Source organism: Corvus moneduloides, chromosome 17 (assembly GCF_009650955.1).
Source record: "Corvus moneduloides isolate bCorMon1 chromosome 17, bCorMon1.pri, whole genome shotgun sequence".
Lineage (NCBI taxonomy): Eukaryota > Metazoa > Chordata > Aves > Passeriformes > Corvidae > Corvus > Corvus moneduloides.
In genome coordinates, this window is record NC_045492.1 from 1,758,001 (window position 1) to 1,778,205 (window position 20,205).

The following is a 20,205-nucleotide window of genomic DNA, read 5'->3' on the forward strand; positions in this document are numbered from 1 at the left end:
TGTGTGCAGTCAGCAGGTGACGTGATCTCATGGCTCTGGTTGCTGATGCATGCAGTGTAACATGTAGAGGCTTTGCTGAGGTGAGTGAGTGATGCTGTGAGGCATAGCCCCAGTGCAGTGCAGATTCACCCCAGGCTCTTGCACAGCATCACTGTGGGTAGCTTAAAGATGAACAGACCAGCATCGGGATCAGCAGCTCTGTGCTGAGGCAGATGGGGGACTGAAAGTGCCCTCCGAAACTGTCATGCTCATCCCTCAGGCCTTCACCTTCTCCTCTGTCATGAGGAAAATGATCAGCATTGCATTTGTATCTTTGCTTACTAGTGCTCTGCCTTACCTACCATTGTCCCAGGCTCATCTGTGTTCCACTGTACCCAGAGAAACCTCAGCTTCCCCCTACCCTGGTGGTTCCATCATTTGGCATCAGTCATACAGCTGTGCCACAAAAGCTGCATGGCTCAGCTCTGGGTCAGGCTGGCTGGCTCCATCAGTTTCAGTCAGTCCTTGAAGCCAGTCTGGTTCATGTAACATCATCCACTAGTCAAGCAATGCCTAAAGCAAAGCCCAGAGGCATCAGCCCACAGACAGCCCAAGCAGGCCGGGGTGCCCAAGCAGTTGGTTGTGTCAAAACACACAGCACTTCTGAAGGTCGGAAGTGAAAGGACAGCAGAATGGGGGGGACAAAGCAAAGACCCAGTTTCATCTCCCATGTGAAGAGGAGGGAACAAGACAGCAGCATTTCCCTTCAGAGACCTTTGAGAAGCTGCAGGTATTAGAAAGCAGGCCATGCAGATCCCAGCCGAATGGATAAACACAACTCTAAGAATGAGCAGGGCTGCTGGGTGCCCCTGGGGAGAGACTCCAGTTGTTACTTACCTTTATATACAACTGGGAGCTAAGGGCAGAGTGGAGGAACAGAGAACAGCAAAGAACTGTCTAAAAAAGAGTAAGAGAGATGCTGGAAGTGGTCAAACCTTGAAGATAATATCACATGGGAAGCACAAAGTGCAGCCCGGTGAAGGACTTGGGGATGCTGGTGGATGAGAAGATGGACATGTCCTGGCCTTGTGTCCTGGGCTGATCCCCCAGCGTGGGCAGCAGGAGAGGGGGGAATTCTGCCCCTCTGCCCCACTCAGGGGAGACCCCACCTGCAGAGCTGCCTCCAGCCCTGGGGTCCCAGCACAGGACAGACGTGGAGCTGTTGGAGCACATCTGCTATTCCTTTACCACCTCCCACAGGGAGCAGCCTCAGCTGGGCTGACCTGTGGCCACTGATGCACAGCCCCATCACCTGCAGCACCCATCCCACAGGGAGGTGGATGGAAGAGGACCTTCCCTCAGGGACTGGAGTTTAAATAGCATGAGGCTGGTGCAAGGGGCAACATTCATGGCTGCTCCAGCTGCCAGGTCCAGCAGGGCAGCTGTTCTCACCTACACTCTGCTGGGAGCCGTGCTCCAGCTGGCTTCCAACATTTTCCTGCAGCGCTCTGTTGGATCTGTCCCTCACACCAGCTCCTTTCCTGGACAGAGGATTCCCTGCAGGTGTAGGACATAAACAGTCAGCTGCCACTCAGGCAAGCCCTGAGTTTTTTCAGTGCCTAAACCCTTCTCTGGTGGGCGATACAAAGGAAGTAAGAGTGAGCCAAGAAGCAGGGAGACACTGACCAGCCAAATGACCATCAGGCCCTGCCTTTGGGGGCAGAACAAGTCTGACACAGTGCCCAGGACGAGCCACGATTTCCTGCACTGCTCAAAGCTTCCCTTAAAAGCAAATGCCTCCACCTCAAGTTTTTGTTCCCATATGAGGAAGCTTAGTCAAAGGACAAGAGACTCTACACAGGTCGGGCAAGGACAACCATGTTTCCTGTGTCACTATCTAGTGCTCTGTTCTCTAAACCAATCTTTCCCCTTTGTCCCAGCCCCTCAATCCCAACCAGCTGCTTTTCCACAACTTGGACTAACCAGCTCAGAAGCCTGGGCAGGCACACACACACCAGTGAACATGGGGAACACACATCACACTTGATACAGCAGAGATACTAACACAGACAAATGAGATGGGAACAGAACATTCCTACAAGACACAACTTGAATTTATGTTTATTTTATATATATATTTATATATATATATATATATATATACCTTTGTATAGATTAAACTGGGGGGGATTTTATCATATACATTTTTTTGGTATAATACATGAGAAACAGGGACAGGAACATAGCAAATATAAATCAGTACATTCCTTCAGTGAACTCCTTGACACACTGAGACTGAAAAATTGCATGCAATGGGGAGACAGAGAGAAGGGAAATCAATTTTATTAGGAAAAAAAAAGAAACAAGATAACCTAGGTACAACTGTCAACAGAGGAGCAGCACTATAGATAGCAAACCTGTATAAATTAAAAGAAAATTCCACTCTGACATCTACTATGCTTTAAAGTGCAACGAAGCCTGATTTATTTACCTACAGAATACAGGAAAGTTTCCCCCCCCCTCCCCATTCCAATCTATCCCTAAAAAAAAGAAAACAAACAAACCCAAACAAACAAACCAATAAAATAAATCTAAAGGATATACATTATCCACAGTCCTACAGAGACGCCTACATCTACTCAGTAGCACCAAGAATCTGATATGGGTGTAATTAAAATCAATTAAAACTCGGGAGCAATGGTAACATCTGTTTGCTGCTTCTGCAGACCTCCTGCCCTTTATGAGTGCCCAGGGGAGAGGCAGCTCTCCCTGTGCTGGGGTGATGGTGGCCCAGCAGGTCTGGCAGCAGCACAGCACACACAGCACAGCGAGAGCAGCGCAGGGACACGGGGACAGGGGGCTGAGGCCCTGCGCGGGGGCTGCACGGCTGGGTGGGGGTGTCACACACCTGGGCGGGCGCCTGGGGGAGCAGGACTGACCTACACAGAGGGAAAGGGTTGTGTGAGTCCAACGCGCGCCACGAGCCTCTTTGGTGACAGGGTGATGGGAAGGGGAGGGAGGGAGGGAGGAAGAGGAACGGGGTCAGCACAGCCCCCCTCTTGTGAGCCTCTGGCTGTGTTGTCTTCTGAGGCCAGGGGCCTCTGTGCCACAGTTCATCTGTCTCCACGTGCCACCTCTCAGCAGCCCTCAGAAGCCAAAGGTCTCCTGGGAAGCATAGACCATGTAGAGGAAGCCATCCTCATCCTTCTCCTGCTCGTAGATCTCTGAGATCGGAGTAGACACGCTGACCATGCTGTGCTGGTTCACCAGCAGGAAGAACGCCTGGGTGGGATTCAGCTGTAAGCGGCGCCTGTGGGGGCAAGGGCAGGAGAGGCAGGGTCAGCCCACCTGGGGTGGGTGCCCTGAAAGCCAGTTCCACCTCCCCAGCAATGCTATTCCCTTGGGGCCAGGCCTGCACAGCCAGGACCTCCTCCCACAGCTCAGGACATGGTATCCGTGAGTCCAGCTGAGCTGCTTGAGGCTCCAAGGCCTCCTGAGTCAGGAGGGCAAAGCCCCCTTCTCCAAGTGCTGCTGGCAAGGGGAAAGCAGGGGGGCCTCTTCCCTCTGAGCTGAAGACTAAAAAGAGGGGACAGGACCCCTTCATTGCTCATGAGTGTCCCTTTGAGGGAGAGACCCCAGACCTTCACAAGGTGCTAAGAATCTGCCCTCCCTTGGCCCCCCACAACAGTCTGTACCACACACAAGGACGCTATGGCTGCCACATCCCCATCCCTGCCCTCAGCAGCTGCCTCTGCCTCACTCTCACCCCACCACCCTGCAGTGAGTGGCCTGTGGGTGAGGACAGGCTCACAACATGCCAGCTGAGGCCATCCCACTCACCGGATTATTTTGACCAATTCACTCATGTTGACGTGGTCTGGGACAAGGAACTTGGTCTTGTCCAGCACTGGCAGCTGTTTCTCCCCTTTGTAGCGTTCGATGATGACCTGGGGAGAAAGTCAAGGGTAGGATTAGTTGTGTTCATAGTGCCCCACAAGCTGGTCCCAAGGTCACATATAAATCCAACTAGCAATGGGTAGAAAAGCTGAGGTAAGGCCCCACCTTGTTTCACCCTCACAGGAAACAAAACAAACAAGGACATGAGCAGTGACTACCAGGCTGGCTGCAGGTGGCTCTTCATCAGTCACCTGTGCCCGAGCCAGGCAGTGAAGAGCGTCCAAAACAATGAACTAAAGCACCAAGTGCTCTGGCTGGCTGACAAACAGTAGGCACCACTGGACTGATGTAGATTCTTGTCCTCTGGCATGCAGGAGATCTGAAGAGGAGTGAAGTATTTTAACATCACGTTCAGACTGACCAAACCCACGGGTTTTGCTGGCTTGAGCTACAGACTGAGCTCATGGTGCAGTTTCCTTCCCCTTTCCTTCCTGCTGCCATTCAGCATCCCTCTGCCTGCTCAGGAACAGCTGTGGATATTTCCAGGCAAGCGGCTTTTAGAAGTCCCAGCGAAGCCACTCAGGCATTCCTTCAGAAAGGGGGCGTTTGGATTGCACCAGTCCTGCTCCTTATGTTAACAGTCAGACACACTGACTCCAAGAAGGATCAGAAACCCAGGGCCACTCCTCCCATGTGCCAGCCCAGCTGTGCACTGAGCTTCCCAGGCACTCATGCATGGTGTCACCACGGGGACAGCCCAGCCGGTTCTCCTCTGCCAGACATCTTGCTTGGAAAAGCTCTTACCATCCCTACATTCTGAAATGGCTGAATGATGATTTCTGATCCATTTTCCTGGTATTAGAATTAACAATTTTCTTCTATGAAACTGTTTGCCAACAGCTGCAATTGCTGTTCTAAACCAGCCTGGAAAGGTACCTTTTGTATTCTGAGAAACAGGGTAGCAGGCAGTTAAAATAGGGAATATACTTTTAAGTAAAATGAAAATAAGTGAAGAATATATAGCTTAATATGTTCCCATTACAATGATGCTCTCTCACATCTTTCCAGCACCTTGTTTTCTCCACAGAGAGACTCTTGGATACTCATCAGCCCATCATCCTCTCCCACCTGAGATTAAACATTATTTTTCACTGTAAGGCAAGGAATTGCCATAATTTATTTTCCCAGGTCCTTTCCAAAAATACTCAAGAGACTGTAAAATGGCTTTTGGCAGCAGAGGGATGGAGCAGCGTGCAGAGAGGAGGATCCCCAGGAGATGGCTCTGTGGAGCCAGAAGGACCAGGGAACCTCTGGGAACACGGATTTCCCTTTCCTTTGATCCCTTGTTGACACATCAGCCTCTGGAAGCAGCAGCGATGGAACTCCAGCCAGCCTCCCCCAAAGGCAGATCAGACACCCTGGCTGGGACACTTCGGAGTCACCAGTGAGCTGGGAATGTCTGAGGAGCCCCTGAGGCCGTGGGGCTGATGTGACAGGGCTGCAGGCAGTTCCCGGAGGAGGGAGGGGTGTGAAGTGCCTTGCTGGGAGCTCTGCACCAAAACGGCCTCTGCAGAGCCCACCCTGGACAAATCTCACCCAAGGGGAACCCAACGCCTGGGCAAGCAGCATGTGAACACCAGGTATTGTCCCTTCGGCCTCTTTTGCAAGATGAGGATCTGATTAAAGAACCGTTTTCTGCAACAGACTAAACTATGCATTGGGACATCCCCCACCAACCTGTTAATGGCCCTTCATCCCTCCAAGGAGGGCACAGGGAGGACAAGATGAGCAGAACCATCCTACTGCATTTAACTTGAGTCTTACATGGACAGGTGAGTTGTTAGGGACCGAGTCCGGAGAGCTGGCCAGATAAATGACACGTACACCGATACGATTAAGCATCGTTCTCCCTTTATTGTTCAACTATGCCAACTTATATCTACTTCTGCAAAGATTCACCCCTAGTCCCTCTAGACAGCCTCTAATCAGTGGGGGAGCCGACCAGTGGATACCTTGCCAAGGACTCTCAGGGCTGCCTGCAGCCAGGTGCTTTCCAGGCCTGCCTGCAGCCAGGGGTCTGTTCAGGGGCTTTTCCTCAGCAACCCTGGGTTGTCCAATCTTTCCAGGGGTATCATATGCCCTTGTTCCATAAGGAATCCCTCTACAGTGAGTATTTTGGCTGTGGGGAGAGGAATAGTCTTGAGGAGCTGAACACTCACAGCAGCCACATACAAGGATGCTGCTGTGGCCACTGGGAAACACACGGGCAACAGTGGGCTCTTCAGCTTTTTGGATTGCACGAAGGAGCAGCTACACAGCAGCTGTTTGTGCATCCACCTTTACCTGCAGAGAGGGCCCTGCACACCTGGGCAATGCCTCATTTCTCACAAGAGCAGGACCAGAGGCCTGTGTCTCTCACTACCAGCCAGTTCCATGCCCAAAAGAAAAACCTTTAGATTAATCCAAGAATGGGATGTGATGGCTGTCCTGGCTCTTAGAGCAGCAGCTGCCTTGTGCCCTGAGCAGACACAGAGCCTCTCATGTAGAACAAGTCCAAGAGTTTCTGTTCCCAGAACACGAGCTGCTATTTGGGTAACCCAGCTGTGAGAACAGGTGGCCAATGGACAAAACGTTCTTGTCTAGCTCTGGAGGGAAAAGCATGATCAAATGCTAAAGTTACATCCCTGTGGCCACAGGGCGGGTGTACATAGCCACCTCCCATCCCATATCCTCTTCCAAGCTGCTGCCTTGAGCCAGGGGGTTCCTCAGCATGGGACACCTGCTCTTGCAGAGGGAACCCACCACAGATCTCTGCAGAAATCACATGAGTAGGCACAGGTGGGGAGGGGAAATGCTTAGGGCAGAACCTGGAGTCCTGGTCCCGCTGCAAGGGGGGCTTGGACAGTGTTTATAAACACAACCTTTGTTCTGGGGCCAGTCTGGAGAGGTGGAAAGGGAGTTTGGTAGAGAATATGGCTGGATGTGGCGGTCAACAGAGGCAAGGTCCAACCAGGAGTGAGGCTAAGAATGTATTCCCAGTAGGCACAGAGGCTCAAATGTGTATATGTAACACCTCCCTGACATCCATGGCCAGGAACAGAGACTGACACAGACACACACAGGACTCACATGAGCACAGTCTGCACCAGCCTCTGGCAGAGCAGGGTGCAGAACAGACACTGTAGCCCTCAGTCAAAAAGGTGTTGATCCCTGCTCTGGTGTTGATCCATCCAGAGTGGTGTCAGCCCTGGACACTGGATCTGTAACTCCCCAGAACAGCCCTCCCAGGAACCCAGAGAAGGTTCTCCCTTCCTCTGAGTCCACAATTTGGGTTTCCATCCACCCCTGTGCCATCATGTGGGATCTCCCACCTGCCATTGCCTCTCCATGCTCCTCTGTGGGTTCTCAGATGAACCCAACAGAGCCCCCTCTGCATGGCCCAAATGCCCCCTCAGCCCTCCCTACCAGCACAAGGGGTGGCCCTGCCTTCACCTCCCTCTAAGCCCATGGCTCACCGTGCCTGCCTGAATTTAGCACTGCAGGGCTTTGGGAAATGGTTTGCTACTGTTGCTGCCCAGCACAAGCTGTTCCCCAGCAATTTCAGGCTCTCTCAGAGTTCAGTCACCTCCAGAAAGATTCCTGAGGCTGAGAGCAGGCAGGGGCAGTGCGGGGGGGCACAGACTCCCTGTCCTCTTACAGGACAGAAGATGATTTCTAAAACATCTATTGAGGCTGTGGATGGAGGTTCCAGTGAAAAGGCTGGAAGTTCTCTGCTTGTTCTGACTGCCCAAGGAGGCACCACCCTGCAAGGAGCAGCTGGAGGTTTCTTCCCAACAGAGGTGAGTGTGAGCAGCACCTACTGCCAACACAACCATCTCACCTTCTCAGCAAGAGCTGCATGTGCCTGTGGTCAGCACTTTCTACCAGGGAAGAGCAGGCTGCTCTGGGAAATGCAGAGACAGCAAAGGAGCCCCTGGCATGAGGTGGACAGGGAACCTGGCTCATGCCTATGTCCTTATTACATGCGCCAGTGTGGCATCCTGGGATGTGACTTCCCTTCAAACACAAGCAGAGAACTCCATGCCTGAGGCAGGGTTCAGGTTACCTCCTGTGTTGTCTCTGGTGAGCTCAGACAGCCATCATGGCCCTCTCTCCATGCAGACACACATGTACATGTGGCTCAGTCCCTTCCTCAGCCTTCCCTGCAAGCACACTCATGGAAACAGGAGAGACATGCCCTTCCCTGGGCACACAGCCAGGCCATGCCCTCTGCAAATCCTCCTGGCCCCCTCTCAAAGTAAAAGGGACTCGCCCAAGGACTCTGGCTGGAAACTGGAGATGCAGGAGGGCAGCAGGTGCCGTGCAGCTTTGCCGTGGTTTCTGCCAGCAGTAAGGGTGCAACCTTGGATCTCCCTAACTCCCCTGGGCTGGGGGCTCAAACCCCTCTGCTAATTCCAAGCGCCTCTCCAGGGAAGCCAGTCCCTTGGAAAACACAGCTCCTGCCTTTCACAGATGACCAAGACCTTCCTACAGCCGATGAGCCTGCAGTGCTTGGACCTATGACAGTGCCCACACCACACTTCTCCTGCACAAGGCTCTGATCACTGCCCAGCACTGAAACCTGCAGGAGCTCTGCCCTGGGAGTGAGGAGAGACAGCACCAAAGTGGTGCTGAGGTCTAATCAGGACCATGCCTTTAGAGACACCAGTGACACAAAGATGGCTGGACCCCACAAGGCCTTCATGACCCTTCTCACCTCTTGGTTATTTTTACCCTTCCAGCAAAACTTGCATTGTGGTGTTGACCCCAACACAAAGAGCACTACAGCCATGGGAGCTCCCCCACCATGTCTCAGTAATGCTGTAAAACTCTGCCTGTGGATACACAGCTCTGGCTCCTTCTGTCCTTTCCCCAAGCAACACACATCTATGTACAGGCACTTAATTTATGCACATGTGTGTGTTTCATGTACAGCTGATTTCTAGCCTGGCCTTACTGCCAGAGCCTGAATGCACTGCAATTAGCTCTGCCACAGCTCTGGAGAAATGCAGAACCAGTCTAATGCCATTAAAGCCACGTTAAAAGCAGAGATCAATCAATGTGTTGATGACCTGGAGTACTGGTACCCAGGGTGCTGTGAGGGGCAGGCCCTGCTCTGCTGAGCTGGCAACACGTGAACACCACAGTGGTGAGAGAAGAGAAAGTGAAAGAATTCTTCTGGCTAGAAGACATTGTGCTATAACCAAAACAAGAGTGAGGCAGGAGTGGACTAAGATGGGCCAAGAGCAGTTTGAGGCATTCAGTCTTGAAGGCCAAATACTGATAGTCTGCAATTTTAAGACAAGGTTGATGTTCATCCAACATTGAGAAGGAGCTGAACTAGGAATCCTGTCTTTTTGGTCACAGATGCTATGATATTGCAAATAGTAAATCGAGCAAGCCCCAAGTACATAATTTCATAGAATCATGGAATGGTTTGGGTTGGAAGGAACCTTAAAGGTGAGCAGGACCACCTTCAACTAGACCAGGCTGCTCCAAGCCTCATCCAGCCTGGTCTTGAATGCTTCCAGGGGTGGGATGTTCCTCTAAGTTCTCCATCTTCTCAGGAAGAGAAGCAAATACTTAGGCAGGAACTCAAAAGCACACTCACAGCCAAAGAGCAACTCAGCATATTAGGTGTAACATGGGCAGGAAGAACTGCAAGTTCATGGTGTCTCACCTGTGCCTGTCAACCACAGGTGCTGGGAAAGCACAGAACAGGTATGAATGATCCTAACAGAGCCTCTGCGCTTTCAATGCAGCAAAGATCATGCCGCACGTATTTCTCTGGACAGAGAGAAATCCTTACCAGGTTACCCACAAAAAATCAAGTAGCTAGTACAGCCAAAAAAGCCATTTCAGAGTTTTCTCCTGCTGCACTAGCTTGGAAATAGATTTGAGATCATATCAGTCCCCTGCCTCTAGGGCAGCACGGAACTTTAGAGCCAGATTGTCCTTTGCATGGCAGAGAACGTGTCTGCTATTGAGCAGCTGGCACACACAAGGCACTGGAGGCTTATGGGGACCATCCTGTGTTGATTCCAGGGAGCAGAGTTTTGCAAGCTCCATGGAGGCCACCCAGGAGCACAGAGGGGTCCTGAGAACAAAGTCTAACACAGAAGAGCAAGAACAATCACTTACCGGGATTTTGTTTGGATGCTGCTCTCGGATCTGCTGAACTTCTTTACAACGATCCGCTGGAGAGAAAGAAGTAAAGACACGAAGTTAGAAACACCTGTGTGTGGTAGGGCAGGCAGAACTGAGGTACCCACCCTGCAAGCCACAGCCCTGATCCAGAGAGAGAGACATTTCCCAAGGAATGCACCTTCTGCTCACCAGGCCTTTTCTGATCATGGTCTGCCAGATGTCAGCTTCAGTGACCAACCTTTCATGGCTTCCTACTGCCCCAACCATCTCCCCCAGGCTGGAACACACCACTCTGCCTGGTAAAACCAGGCAGCACACACCTGGAAATCAGGAGAGTGAAAGGAGACCATAAAGATAACAAAACTAACCTAAATCCACCCTAAGCAAATGCAGCTCCTGGCCATGGGTGCAGGGCAGCAGCACAGCTTTCGGGGCTGAGCTCTGCAAGTTCAGGCTCTTTGTGTCTCCTGGATGTTCCCCCAAGGAGACAATTCTCCAGCTGGGGCTGGGTTTTAGCCATTTCCTTCTGCCTGTTGTGCACATCCAAGCACTATCTGGCACAGTGCCTGGTTCCACAAGAGATGCACCTTGCCAAGGAGGACTCCTTCCCTAGCACAGATCTACAGGATAGCTACAACACCTTTTGGCCTGACACAAAGTATTTCTAAGCCTGGATACAGGAAGAAAACCTTAAGCAAGGAGATGACCCACGTACAAAAAGACTTTTCTTGCAGTTGTTCTCACACTTTCTAACCCATTTTCCTCTAGAGTTTATGTTTACTGACACACACAACAGGCAGCACACAAAGCTTGTGCACTCCTCCAGTTTACAGGAGAATTCCCATACCCTTCACTGCTTTACCAGTCAGCTCTCCGCTTTCCACAACGCAAAGCAGCAGAAAGGAGAGGAAGAAGCAGTACCAGAGCCAGGTACAGCTCTGTGCATGCTCCTCCTGGGACACTACAGACCTGCACTCCTCCTGGAACTGCCATTACTCTGGGAAGTGCTTCACAGCCTACAATGGCCCATCTGAAATGCCCAGAAACTAAGTCAGGGGGTGAAGGTCAGTGACTAAGCGCTGCCTAGAAAAGTGAGACCTGAGTATTGCAGGATCTGTCACGGGATCATCCTGCCACACCCAGCATGGCACCAGCTCCAGCCCGACTCCCCTCACCAGCTTACACAGCCAGCCCCAGTTTCTCATGGCCCACTGGGATAACGGAAGGCAGGATAAGTGCATGTGTTTGAGTGTTTTCTCCCCACAAATGTTGAGAATTTCTCCTCTGAGCACTCAATAAAACCTTACAGTTTATATGTTGAATTTAGCTAGATATGACTTTGGGAAGAAACTGGAGTTTCTTTAAAGGCCACAAGACTACAAAATCACCACATCATAGAAGGTTTTGAGCACCATTTCTGCCTCCTCTAAGAGGAAAATATCACTCTGCTAGGAATTGTTAGACCTTTTATTTGGTAGGACTCCATCGGCGAGCAACACAGAGCAAGATTATGTGGATTTCATGAAAAATTCAGGCATATTTGTTTTGAGTTTTATGACTGAAGATGCAGCTCCTCTTGTTTCCTTTCCGCCCAATCCAGTGTTAAGGGATCCAGAGTCATCCTTGCGATACAGACAGTTTTCCCCTGAGATACCAACCAGCCAGGGAGTCACACAGACATCAGCACCACATGTGACACTGGTACAGAGACACCTCCCCGGGAATGCTGAAGGACACAGTGACAGCAGCACCCAGCCCACAGCACCCAGCTGAAGCAGAAGCACCTGCCCCCTCCCACAGAGCCCCGTTCCCATGTGTTCGCTGTGTCCAGGATGGAGCATCCAAAAGGCTGGAGATCCAGAGCTTGACTGGACAACACTTATCACCAAGGAAATTCCAGCAGCTTGACTGCAGCCAGCTCAGACTTCTCGGTGTTAACAGAGTCTGCAGAGCTGTGTCCTCATGTCTGGCCAGTCATCCTGGCTTCAGTGTCCACCCTAGCCTGCTTCCCTCTCCACACTATCAGATGGCCATGTGGATGAGCTTCTTAAACACCATGCACTGCCCTGCAGGGTCACAGGATTGTTTGCACAGGAAGCCCCAACAACACAGGTAACTGTGAGAAGGGTCTGAGAAAGAATTTGCTGAGGGCATGTTATCATGGCTAGTAAATGAAGATAATCTTGGAGCATCCAACTAGCCCAGGCTGCATGTGCCAAAGGGCAGCCACATGCCAGACACCCCTTCCTGCTCCCTGGAAGCATCACCAGCTACAGCACAAGGAGATGACACAAGGCGTCACCACCTCCATTTCCACAGAGGAAACAGAGGTGCCTCCTGCCCAGCACACTGAAAAAGGTGCCACACAGAGAGGAAGAGGGTCCATCATCACTCCAGCTGCACATCAGTGCCTCAGGATCCCACTCCTGGGACCACTGTCCTGTGTCTCCCAAGGGGAGCAGACAGGGTGCCCTGGACAGAGACCAGTGCTGTATTTTTCAGGTCTTGCTGACTCCATGCTCAGGTGCAATCAAGGGCATGAGACACCAGTGACAGAGCTCTCAGCTACCCTCAAGTCTGCTGGGCCACAGTGGAGGCTCCCCTGTCCCACCCTTTAAAACCTGCCACATGCCCAAGACCTGCTCCCTCTGGCCAGCAGGACCCAGGGCATTTGCAGCCTTCCTGACCCCAGGGGACTCTGTGGCAGGGGGCTGATCTGCAGGTTACCACAGGTGCTGCTTTGCTCCAGGGCTGCTGGATCCCTCCAGCAGGTCCGTGTGATTGCAACTACAAACACCTCAAGCACTGCGCTTCTTCCTCTGCCCTGGAAACGCCCATTTCAGAAACTTCATTCAGGAAGGCAGTTAGGAGCAATCCCACCTAGGGTGCTCAGGTTCCTGAATATACAGGCAGAAGTTTCCAGGACACCTGAAGCTCTGCTAAAGAGCACACTCTGTCCCATCCTAGCCTTGGAGAGTCAAGGAAGCAGGCTTGGCAATCAGGAGAAGCCGCACCAATCCCTGGAAGATTTCCATGCACACAGGAGTTCAGGCACAAGAGATCTCCAGCAAGAGATAGTGATGGTCACCCACACCCTCTTCAGCCTGGGTGAGACTGAGAGGTTGAGCCTGTGACTCATGAAAGCATCAACATCACACAGCAGGAACAGTTATAAATACCAGCCTTAATTTAGTGTCTGTATAGTCTAATGTAGGTCATAGGAATACAGAGAAAATGGTTAAAGGGCACTTCAGAGAAACCTGGCTGGAGGTGCCAGGCCAGCAACCGAGCCCCCACTCACACAGTGCTGAGGACAGGCAGGATCCCCCCCGCTCCACTCCAGCAGTGTTTGCACACTCACATTTCATACACAACAGGCCTGATCTTACAAACTTTGCTCTCCTCCTGCAGCTCTCCCAAACTACAGCTGTGCTGAAGTTGAGACTTTCCCCTTTCCTGCAGCACCTGGCTACAGTTAACCCTTAGCCAATGTGCAGAGTGAACCAGAGCTGTTTGCAGAGCCCTGTCTCCTCCTCCTCTGGTCCCTCCTCGCTGCCAGGGGAGCAGAACACCACACCTGACTGCAGCAGCTCAGGGGCTCCATGCAAGAGGGGCTGGAGGGGCTCCAACCACCTGCTGTTCCAAGGAGCTGAGCAAAGAGTGATGACCTGCATCAGAGGGAAGAGCCCGATCCCTGCTCCAGCTGTGGGCACCACATCTCTACCATGAGGGAAGCCAGACTTCTCCCCAGTGCCAGGATGTCAGAGCTCAAGATGGCAGCAAGATAAAAACCACACAATTTTATTGGTTATTCCCAGGGAAACTTCTCTGCTAGGGCCTATTGAAAGATAGGAGTATTTTTGTAGCATTGCATATGCCAGGAAATTGCCTATTTCTCCTCCAACTGCTGTTTCAACTGTTAAGTACCAACAGCAAAGCTTGCAAATTGCCCAAAACACCAGAATCTTGGCTGTTTTCTTGACTGAGGCCCTTCCCAAGCTGAGCTCCAAAAGATGCGAGCACACAGTGTATCCCATGGCAATGCAGGATGAGATCATTATGGCAGCTGAGGAGAACAGTGGAAAATTTTAAGCCACACTTTGCAAACATTAACCTTTTTTATCAGCAGTGCCCAGGAACCCTGGCCAGGGGAGCCAGGTCCCTGCTGTGCTGGGCGCTGTGCAGACACAGGATGAAAGGACAGTCCTGGATGCAAAAGAGCTTCAGCAGACAAAAGATACAGACGGTGGGACAGAAGGAAAACACATGGCAAGTCCTCCAACAGCGTTGTTGCATAAGGGGCACCATTCTTCAGGAGACGCTAGACAGGCACTGCTCAGGCACTGGTGCTGCCCCAGGGCAGCAGATGGGACTACAGGGAGAGGCTCTGCTGCCTATGACCAGCAGGAATGCTGGTAGGAAAACACCAGTAAGAACAAATACCACCTGCAAACGTCATTGGTGTGCTACCAGATAAACAGCTCCTGAGCTGAGCAAGGGCTGTGTGTGGAGAGCAAAGCAGAGACCAGAAGTGCAGCCATGAGCTACTGCCTCTCCCTGCATCCCACAGCTCTGGGGGACAGACATCTCTGGCAGCTCCAGCAGGCTGCTGGCCCTGTGGCTTCTCTCTGCCATCCACACAACACCCTGCCAGCCAGCATGGGGAGGGATCTGCCTCAGATTTGAAGCAGATGCAAAAATGAACCTGTTTCTTCAAGAAGCTGCTGTGGTCAGTCCCAGGGCAGAGTGCTACTAGAGCATGGACTTCTCTCCAAGAGATTTTCTGCAAGGAGAGGAGGAATTGGATGGTTTGAAACCAGGATATGTGTGGGATGAGCTGGCAAGTGCTGAAGACACAGGCCAGTTATGCAGGTCATTCCAGACAAACATCAATGACTATTTCTGTAATATCACACCACCCTAAGGCCAGACACCTCTAACCACCAGGAAACACCCCCATGAATGTATCATGGCTCACCCAGCACCTGACTTGACCTGTCCTTGCCCAGTGCTTCTTCTCAGGCCAGTGGTGCTGTGGGAGGAGCGAGAGGAGACTCCCACATCCAGGAAGGAAGGAGGTCATGCCCAGGGCAGGTGTCCTCAGCACCAAGAAAGGGTGCTTGTTCCAGGCTATATAGGACAGCAGCACTGCAGAGACCTGACAGTGCTTCTGATCGTCAGGTTAATTTCATTCGTCTGCAAAGCTGGGTGCTCCGGACAGGACAAGTGACTCAGGGCCAAACCTACACTGCTTTGAACCTGAAGGCTTTGAACTGATAGAAAATGTGTCTCTGCATCATGAGCCTGAAGCTTCACTGTCCCTGGAAGGTACTACCAACATAAACATGGAGCAGTGGATGCTCTGTCTCCATGACTCTCCATCCCATCACTACAGCAGTGCATACCAGATGTGCAGTGTCTGGGAGGATTTCTGAATGCCAGGCTCCTGGGGCCCTGTGACTGCAGAAGGATCTGAGCAGTCTTATTCACTTGCAAAAGTCTCCAATCTTCCTGGCTCCAGAATAGAGCTTGAAAAAGAATTTTAAAACAGAAAGAGGAAACACCTTCATTTTTCTTAGCAGTTTAAAAATGTAACAGGAATATGATTTTGAGCCTGGCTCCAGGAATGTACATTTGCATCTGGCAAATCATGATAAGGGCTCAGCTCGTGATCAAGCAGAGCCACACAACTGTGAATTCTAAATTCATGTTAAGACACTTGTCCTCTGGTTGTACAGTACCACTGGAGTGACAGGACAAGGGGGAATGGCATTAAACTGACAGAGGGCAGGGTTAGATGGAATATTGGGAAGGAATTGTTCCCTGTGAGGGTGCTGAGGCCCTGGCACAGGGTGCCCAGAGAAGCTGTGGCTGCCCCATCCCTGAAGTGTCCAAGGCCAGGTTGGACGGGGCTTGGAGCAGCCTGGGACAGTGGAAGGTGTCCCTGCCCATGGCAGGGGGTGGAATGAGATGGGCTTTAAGGCACCTTCCAAACAAAACCATTCTGGGATTCCACGTCACCCCTGCCATGGGCCATGCAGGATGAGCACAGGACCTCCATCATCCAAACAGCTTAAAGCTCACTGCACCCCCTGAGTACGAGGGGCAAACGGGCAACACCTGCGTCACATGAGGACGGCAAATGCAGCATTTACATCACAGTTCCAGATAAGGAACTGGTTTTTTGCTCAACATTTAATCAGTTTCACTATCCTTGGTAGGGAACAGCAAGTTCCCTCTGTACAAGCCCTCAGGAGGCTGCTGTGCCAGGGTTTTCTGCTGCGTGACCTTCCACCTGGACAACCTTCCCATCCATAAGCCTCCAAGACAGCAGAAACACACTCAGATTTCTCAGAACTACTCAGGACACTTCAAATTGCTCAAAGAAAGACCTGGCACTCCTGGCAGGACTGTATTTTGGTGCAGCCCACCGTGTACCTGCCTGCACCAAGAGCCTTTGCCCAGCACGGGTCACTGCTATTTGTGCAAACAGGCCTGGACATGCACAGATGCTTTGGGGACACGTGCCAGACACGAGAGTCTTGAATTCATTCCTGCATTTTTTCTCACATTCCTGCATTTTCTCTCACAGCCTCAAACCATCTTCTGAGGACAAAAGGCAGTGAACAACAGCATGACAGACCTGGTAGCATTTACACATTGCCAGTCAACCACAGAATGTCACAGGGGCAGGTGACGCACTGTGAGACCTCCCAAGTGACTCTCCTGACTGTGATCCCTGCTGGGACTGACCACAGAAGGAATATCAAAGCCAAGGGACATGACTTATCCATGGCTCACGGCTACTCGATGACAGAGGCAACAAGGGCCGACCAGCCTGACAGCCCCTGGATTCGCCAGTCTCCACCCTTCTGGCTCAAAGGAAGATCTGAAGTTTTTATAGTGAAAAAAAAATTAAGCAATGAACAAAACACACAGGTTTTATTATTCCTGGCTGCCACTCAGGACCTTGTGTTATATAAAAGAATAATAATAAAAAAATCAAAATTTGTGGTCTACATGTCAGGCTGGCATTTGTTCTGGCCTGTTCAGTTCTTCAACGCTGATAATTACCCCCATATCCAGTCAAGTCACAGAATGTCCTTGGTAATTAATCCAAGACACAGGCAGCTAAGCAGCAGCTTGGAGCAGCATCCTCCTCTCAAGGAATCCCAGCTCTCAAGGCACAACTGCCAGAGCACAGACACCCTGAGAACCAGACAAGCACCAGCGAGGGCTCACAGACCAACCTCATATCAACACCCAGATGTTTTTCCAAGCTGCCAACAAGCAAAACTGTTGTGACAAGCACAGGATGGTGTGTGAAGCAGACAGTTCAGCCACTGCTGGTCTCTCAGTGGGTACAGGCATGGCTGAGCCACCTGGATGAGTCCCCAGGGATGGACACATTTGCCATTCCCCAGAGGCAACAGGGGATTCAGCTCCACACCCACTACTGCCTTTCCTCTGAAGAAGAGTGGCTTCCCACAACTAAAGGCAGATCTCCCAGAGGATGGAACCCGGGATGGGAACACTCTGTCCCACGGAAGCTAAGGTCAAGCCTCTATGTTTGTCAGCAAGCCAGGGGCTCCAGCTGAGCCACCGGACACACGCAGGTGTGTTCCTGCCTCCGTTTCGGCCAGACACTGGGGCACAGGACCGAGGTACTCTGGGTTATCCAGCTGGTCCAGGATCCAGGCCCGTGTCCATACCATGCTGGTTATGTGCTGCATTGAAAACACAGCTGACAGCTGCTGCCAGCCCAATCCAAACCCCTGCTTCAGGAGCAGGAGTGGGACAATGCTCCCAAGGACTCGTGTTCCTTTCGGGAAGTGCAACGGTGTCGTCAGGCTGCTGCACGCTCTCACTACTGCCAGGACAGCCTGTTCCTCTGACACAGACCACAGCTTTGTTCTGGGAATTGTTTTGGACTCCTGCAACAGATCTGAACACGCCTCAGTGTCTGGGTTCAGCACATGGATGCAGAGGGTGCTGCCACATTTTATCCCCTGCACCCACATCAAGGACGTTCTGTTGCCAAGGACCAGCTCACAGAGCTCATCTTCCCACCAGGGATAGCACCTCAGATCATGGAAGGAGTCACTGCTCCATGCCCTCCACACACCTTGGATCAAACCCCTGGTGTTTCCCAGCCAGTCCCCTTCCCCAGTCCTCAACAAAGATGAAGAGAAATCAGGAAATTATGCTCAGGAGAGACCCAAGACCAATCAGATGAACAAGCCCAAGAAATTCACAGAAATATTTCAAAAATACAAGAAGGGGGAAAACAAGCATTGAGGAAAGCTGAATCTTCACTGAGGAGCAGCAGACCAAGACACAAGGCAGTGACTTGCCATGAAACTGGAGCCTGGGTGCCTTTTGTAAACAGCCATAGCCCTGACTCTGCCTTTTCGCTGCTTTTTTGGAACCGTTCCATTTCTGTAAAGTTTTGAAGCCTTAAAAATTAAGCCATTCTGAGGGTACAGAATCGCTGGTGATGTTTTCCACCAGCCCTCTCCAACTGCATTGTAAACAATCGCTTCCTGCTCCTGTTGTGTAATGATTCAAAGACAAAAACAAGTCGTATTTACTTTCTCCAACAGAGCAATTCCAGCCCTGACCCAAAGCAACTGTGGGGGCTGCCAGGCCTCCTCCTCCTCCTCCCCTCCTCCTGGCTCAGCTCTGCAGCCCAGTCAGCTGAGAGAGCAAAAGGGCAGAGGAAAGTACAGAGAAACAAGGAGCACTTGCAGTTGCCGGCACCAAACTCCCTCACCCCCTCTGTCCCTCCTGGGCTATTTTAATCCTGCTTTCTTTCAACTACTCTGAGCCTCAGATTTTGTTTTCCTTCTGGCTCACACAAAGTCTGAGCGATCCACAAAGGCAAACCAGACTCCTCTTGACCATAATAAGCTGATTCTCACGAGTTTAACAGTAGGCAGTTACTAAGGGGCCGATTTAGGACTTTACTGCTTTTAATACGTAGCTTAGGAGAACACAGCAGGGTCCCAGCAAGTATCCCAAGCTCCCAGGCTTCGGTTGGTTCTTGTTTGTGCGTGTTCCCTTGGCTCGGTCCTGTGGCAGGGGAGGGCTGGGTAAGCATTCAAGGCTGGAAGGGTTGTGCCAATAAAATACCAAATATTTACAGTTTCCAAGAGAGCAGAAAGGGGCTGGATCAGCAGTTTTCAGCAGGCAAAAGCTCCAATTTTAAAACTCACATAGGAAACACGCCCTCACCTGCGTTTGGACAGTCTCTGGCCCAATATGAGGCTTTTAATGGCAGGAAAACATCGATTTCAGCATTATACAGCCAGTAAAGCTCAACTGATACCCCTTCTCCAGGGATTTAACCTGCCAGAAACACACACCTCTCCCTGCGCCAGCGGGCAAAGGGCAAGAGAAACAGCAGTTGATGTTTCCTCTGATTCCACAATAGGGTCTAGAGATAAAACCTGGGACTCTCTACAGTCACCTCCTCACCTTTTGAGCCTCCCCACCGTGCACCATTGACAAATGGGTGGGGAAGATGTGAGCATTAACTCCTCTGGATCTCCACAACCATCACAGAGGAACAACAACCGCCCTAACGCTGACGAGATGGGGAGCGGGGAAGGCGATTTTTGGGGAGCTCTTTGTGCTCTGACAGTCAAGAGTGAAACCCGGCCACCACCCTCGTCCTGGGCATTCCAGGGCTCCTTGCGGCCGCCACCGCGCCCCAGTGACCCCGATGCCCTGGAGAAGCGGCGACACAGCGAGGATGGCCCGGGGACGTCGCTGCGCTCCGGCCGGGCGCGGTGCTGCCCCCCCGGTGCGGGGCCGGCCGGGATGACATCACCGCGTGGCGGCTGCGGCACCGCCGCCCCCGGCCCGGCGCGGGCCCCGCTGCTCCCGCGGCCGCGCCCGGCGGGGACCCGCGGCGGCCGAGCCCCGGCCCGGGCGGGGCCGCCCCGCAGGGCAGCACGGCGGGGGCGGCGCGGGGCAGATCCCCCCGTCCCTCCCTCCCTCTCTCCCTCCCGGCCGGTCCCGGCTCACCGAAGGTGCGGCGCTGCTTGAAGGGCCGGTCCGAGGGCATCGCGGCGGGACCGGGACGGCACCGGGACCGGGCGGCTCCGTCTGCGCTGGGGCTGCGGCGGAGCGGCGGTGACG

The 20,205-nt window shown here is 52.2% G+C and overlaps 1 protein-coding gene across 1 annotated transcript; it reads right to left on the minus strand.

The window, feature by feature from the left end:
• Positions 1-2,306: 2,306 nt before the first annotated feature.
• On the minus strand, positions 2,307-20,205 carry MAP1LC3A (microtubule associated protein 1 light chain 3 alpha). Its single transcript, XM_032127477.1, has 4 exons — positions 20,092-20,205; positions 10,057-10,112; positions 3,820-3,926; positions 2,307-3,289 (listed from the first exon to the last, which is right to left on the minus strand). Exons 1-4 carry the CDS (start codon positions 20,129-20,131, stop codon positions 3,127-3,129), a joined length of 366 nt encoding a protein of 121 aa, XP_031983368.1. The 5' UTR covers positions 20,132-20,205; the 3' UTR covers positions 2,307-3,126.